The sequence below is a fragment of the Apis dorsata genome, unplaced genomic scaffold (genome assembly GCF_000469605.1).
Source record: "Apis dorsata unplaced genomic scaffold, Apis dorsata 1.3 scaffold_247, whole genome shotgun sequence".
NCBI classification, from domain to species: domain Eukaryota; kingdom Metazoa; phylum Arthropoda; class Insecta; order Hymenoptera; family Apidae; genus Apis; species Apis dorsata.
This window is the reverse complement of record NW_006263526.1, coordinates 38502-43047: the sequence shown is the minus strand read 5'-3', so window position 1 is coordinate 43047 and position 4546 is coordinate 38502. Positions and strand designations below refer to the sequence as shown.

The 4546-nt window shown below is 20.3% G+C and overlaps 1 protein-coding gene across 1 annotated transcript in view; it reads left to right on the top strand.

Annotated features, from left to right (window-relative positions):
• Window positions 1-3818, top strand: part of LOC102673246 (protein angel) — a 7566-nt gene extending 3748 nt beyond the window's left edge. The window contains exons 2-6 of the mRNA XM_006615878.1: window positions 115-517; window positions 595-773; window positions 1462-1835; window positions 2776-3022; window positions 3323-3818. Coding sequence (XP_006615941.1) covers window positions 115-517; window positions 595-773; window positions 1462-1835; window positions 2776-3022; window positions 3323-3712 — 1593 coding nt within the window. The 3' untranslated portion in view covers window positions 3713-3818. The remainder of the gene's footprint in view (window positions 1-114; window positions 518-594; window positions 774-1461; window positions 1836-2775; window positions 3023-3322) is intronic.
• Window positions 3819-4546: the final 728 nt, after the last annotated feature.

The window sequence follows — 4546 nt, the reverse complement described above, 5'->3', positions numbered from 1 at the left end:
ATGTATAATAAAAAATTGATATATAATAATGTATATAAAATTGATTGTATAAAAATTTATTATTAATGTGAAAAGTTACTATTTATTTAAAAAATAACTTTGTTATATTTTCAGCATCATTACTATGATATTGTTCCATTTTCACCATTTCATATGCCCAGATTAGCAATAAAACAAATTTTTTTGAGAAATTTTTATGAAAATATATCAATATCTGAAAAATTATCTTGGTATAATTTGATGGGCAAATTCAGCTGCACAATGGCAAATTCAACTGCACAACAAAAATTAAATCAAGCACCAATGGAACCTTTCTTGGAAACATATTATAATTCTAGCAATGGTTATGAAATTCCTTTAACATGTCCATCAGAAAATTTAGCATGTGAAAGCAATATGCAAACAGTCGTTCTTGGTACAGATACATGTGTTGAAACTTCAATGTCCTTGAAGGATAAGTACATAACTGATAAGCAGAGATATAAAGCAATGAGAAAATGGAAATATTCTAAGAGAGGTAAGATTATTATTGTATGCATATGCACATATATATGTAAAACGAAATACTTGATATTCATTATATAATTTTTCCAGAAAAGCTGACCTCTAATTCTGAAGAATGTTTTATTTTAAGAGTATTATCCTTCAACATTTTGGCACAATATCTACTGGAAACATATCGGTTTCTATACAAAGAACATGACAAACAGGCACTATGTTGGGAGATTAGGAGGCAACTTCTCTTAGAAGAAATTTTAGCAGCACAAGCTAATGTTAGTTTCTAATAATTTTATATACATTTCTATTGCTTTCCCAGTATTATATTATTACTATACATACTATTACTTTCTTAGTATCATACTCATTTCAATATTTTAACTTCTAAAATTAATATTGATAACATTAATAATTAAAATTAAGATAATTATTAAAGATGATAAAAAATATTCTGTGATTATAAAGAAATATTTTATCTTTACAATATTAATATTTTTATAATATTTGTTATATAATACTTCAGAATATTTTGTATAAGAATTAATTAAATTAGAAATTATTATTTTATTACATTATTATATATTAATTATATAAAATAAATACATTATATATTAATTTTTTTAAAAATATTATGTAATTGCAAATATATAAAATGAAATAATTATAATATAATTATAAGGATATGATGTAAAAATAAAAAAAAAATATTTAATATTTTTTCATTCAGAGTTTCGTTTTTGATTGTCTATAAATAAATTTTTAATTTGAATGAAAATAAAAAAAAAATTTTATCTATTTTAAAAAATAGATTTTTAATATAAAATATCGGAAATTTGTGATTACATACATAAAGACTTAAAAGTCATTTTATAATTTTTGTTAAGATCACTTGTGATCAAATTTGATTTTTTAATGTAAATTATTACTTAAGAGAATTTATAAAAAATGTATATTATTCTTCAGGTGATTTGCCTTCAAGAAATGCAAGAAGAACATCTGGAAGAATTTTTAATTCCATTCAAAGAATTGGGTTACAATTATTTGTATAAAAGACGAACAAATGATAAAAAAGATGGATTGCTATTTCTATATCATTCTGATCAACTCACTTTAATAGACTATTCAAAAGTTGAGCTTTATCAATCTGGTATAGAATTGTTGAGTAGAGATAATGTTGGAATTATTGCAAAATTGGCAGTTAAAAAAAATCCTCAAATACAATTAGTAATTGCTACAACTCATTTACTTTATAATCCAAGACGAAATGATGTAAGATTAGGACAAACTCAACTTCTTTTAGCAGAAATTGAAAGAGTTGCTTTTCTAGAAAATACCATGTAAGTAATTTCTAAAAATATCTTATTTATTTCAACTTTTATTAAAAGAAAATGTAATTTGTAAAAAATATGTTTTGAATATATTCAAATATTATTATATTTCTTTTAATATAAGTTTTCAAATATGTATTATATATCCAGAAATTTTGTATAACTTTTATAATTTTCTAAACTTTTACCATTTTTTTCGTAATTATACAAATTTTTAAACTTTTATCTTATACTAAAGGCATTAAAAGTTCGTGTGTAAATATATAAGGATGAAAAAAAATATGAGAAATTTTAAAATTTGAACCCATACATTTTGATTAATGATCTGAAGTTTTACATTCATATTTAAGATATTTCCTTGTCTATTTCTTATCATTTTGCACTTACTAAATCTTATAAATATAAATATTATTAATGATATTGAATTAGTAAATGAGTTTCTTTTTTGTTGAGATCTTTGATTTGGTTGCATTTGTAATAATGAAAAAAAAATAAGAATGCACGTGAATTGATATATATTCAACATATATGAACCATTTGAATAATTAGCCCAATAAATTCATTATTAAATTTAAGAAGATATATAGATTTTTTGAATGTAATATATTATATAAATAATATAGAATGATCAAAAAGAAATTAAATGATTTCATATTTAAATATTTTTTATATATGATATAATAATTAATGTTACATTTTTTTTAATAATTAATTATCATAAATTTTAATTACATATTGTAATTATACCACTTAAAATGATTTTAAATTTATATATATATATATTTTTAATTATTCCTATCTATTTGCATGTGTTTCATAAAATATAATTAAAACAATATTAATATTATTACATTTTAGTATCAGAATATTAATGAAAAAAAAAATATATATTTCAAACAAATCATTTCATTTATTTAATTAAAGTATTTAATTTTTGTAATTTTGATAGGACGGGTTCCAAATATCTTCCAATTATATTAATGGGTGATTTTAACTTGGAACCTCATTCTGGAGTGTATAAATTTATTGTTGAAGGAGCATTTGAATATCAAGGAAAAGGGAAAAACCTTGAACAAACAGAATATCGACCTTTATCAAATTCTCTTATTCCTCCTCGACTTTTTATTACTGATAATTGTCAACATTTTAATGTATTAAAACATAGATTACATGGAGAAGGGACAGATAAAGTAATGGTATGTTAATAATAATAATAATTAATAAATAAAAAATGAATAATAATTAAAAAAATATAATTATTCAATTGTCTATGAAGAAATATTAAATTGTTAATTTTTTTCTTCTTATGTTTTATGTTTTATCAAATATATACATATATATTTACAATCCAGTTAATTCAATAAATTATACATGTTTTATATTCAAAGATTTGAAATATGTGAATGTATAATTTTTTTTATTTAATTAATTACATATTTAATTTCTCTTAAAGTATTTAAAGTATTTAAATGAATTAAATACTTTATCTGTTACAGCTGGAAAGTAGTGAGCATCAAAAATTAGAAGAAAATATTTCAGCAAATAATTCATCAAATTATTGCGAAGTAAATATAGATACAACAAATCTTCAAACGATAGAAATTGCGGATGATTATCATGTAAAATTCTGTTCTGGTACTTTAACACATCCTTTCCATTTTAATAGCGTATACAAACATAAAAATTATCATGGAGAACGGGAAGTCACAACTAATCAGGGCGAATGGATTACTGTTGATTATATTTTTTATAGTGGTTTAGAACTTCTTGAAAAATATAATTTACCTACGAAATGCGAAAATTTACCTATAATACCTAATTTTGCAGTCGGTAGTGATCATTTTTGTTTAGGAGCAACTTTTAAATTACATAAAAGCAAACTTTAGAAAACTGTTAATATTGTGTTAATATAGAGTGTTAATATATTCATAGAATACTTTTGGAAAGTGATTTTAGAGATCAAAACAAATATAAAATTTGATTAAAATTAAAGCTTATTTATCAAATTATAAGTAATTAAAATTTCTGTTAAATGGAGACAAAGTGAGATAACAATACAACAAAGATAGAAATGTTATATTCTATCTTTGTTTCGAGTTATCTTATAAAAACTTCAATTACTTATAATACAATATATAAATTTCAACTAATATTTTTATATCAATTTTTGTGTTTATTTTAGCCTCAAGAATCAATTTTCCAAAAATCTCACAAATATGTGACATTCTATATAATATAGTAAAAGGTTGTTAACTTTGACGTATAGAACACGTTTTTATATTAAACGAATGAAAAAAAAAAAATATAAAAGATAATATAAAAAAATATTATTTTGTTTAAAAAATTAAAAAATTCGCTATTTTCCTTCATTATAATTGATAAAAATAGAAAATATTGTAGTTTACAATGATTTATAATATAGAATATGGTATATTGTGTAGATTAAAATATTTATGTAGGGTGTAAAGACTAAATTTATAATACAAAATTATTGTTCTTTATGTATACTGATATTTTTATTATTATACTTGTTTTTTCTGATATTTTATTAAATATAATTATATTTTTTTAAATATTTGCATCACAATATTTTTAAATTATAATATTTTTTGATTTGAAAATTTTTTTATATTGAGGATAAAAAGTAATTTAATTGAAGTGAAATTTTATTTTATTTCATATAAAAATGTATATAAAAAAATTACTTTACGTTTATATAT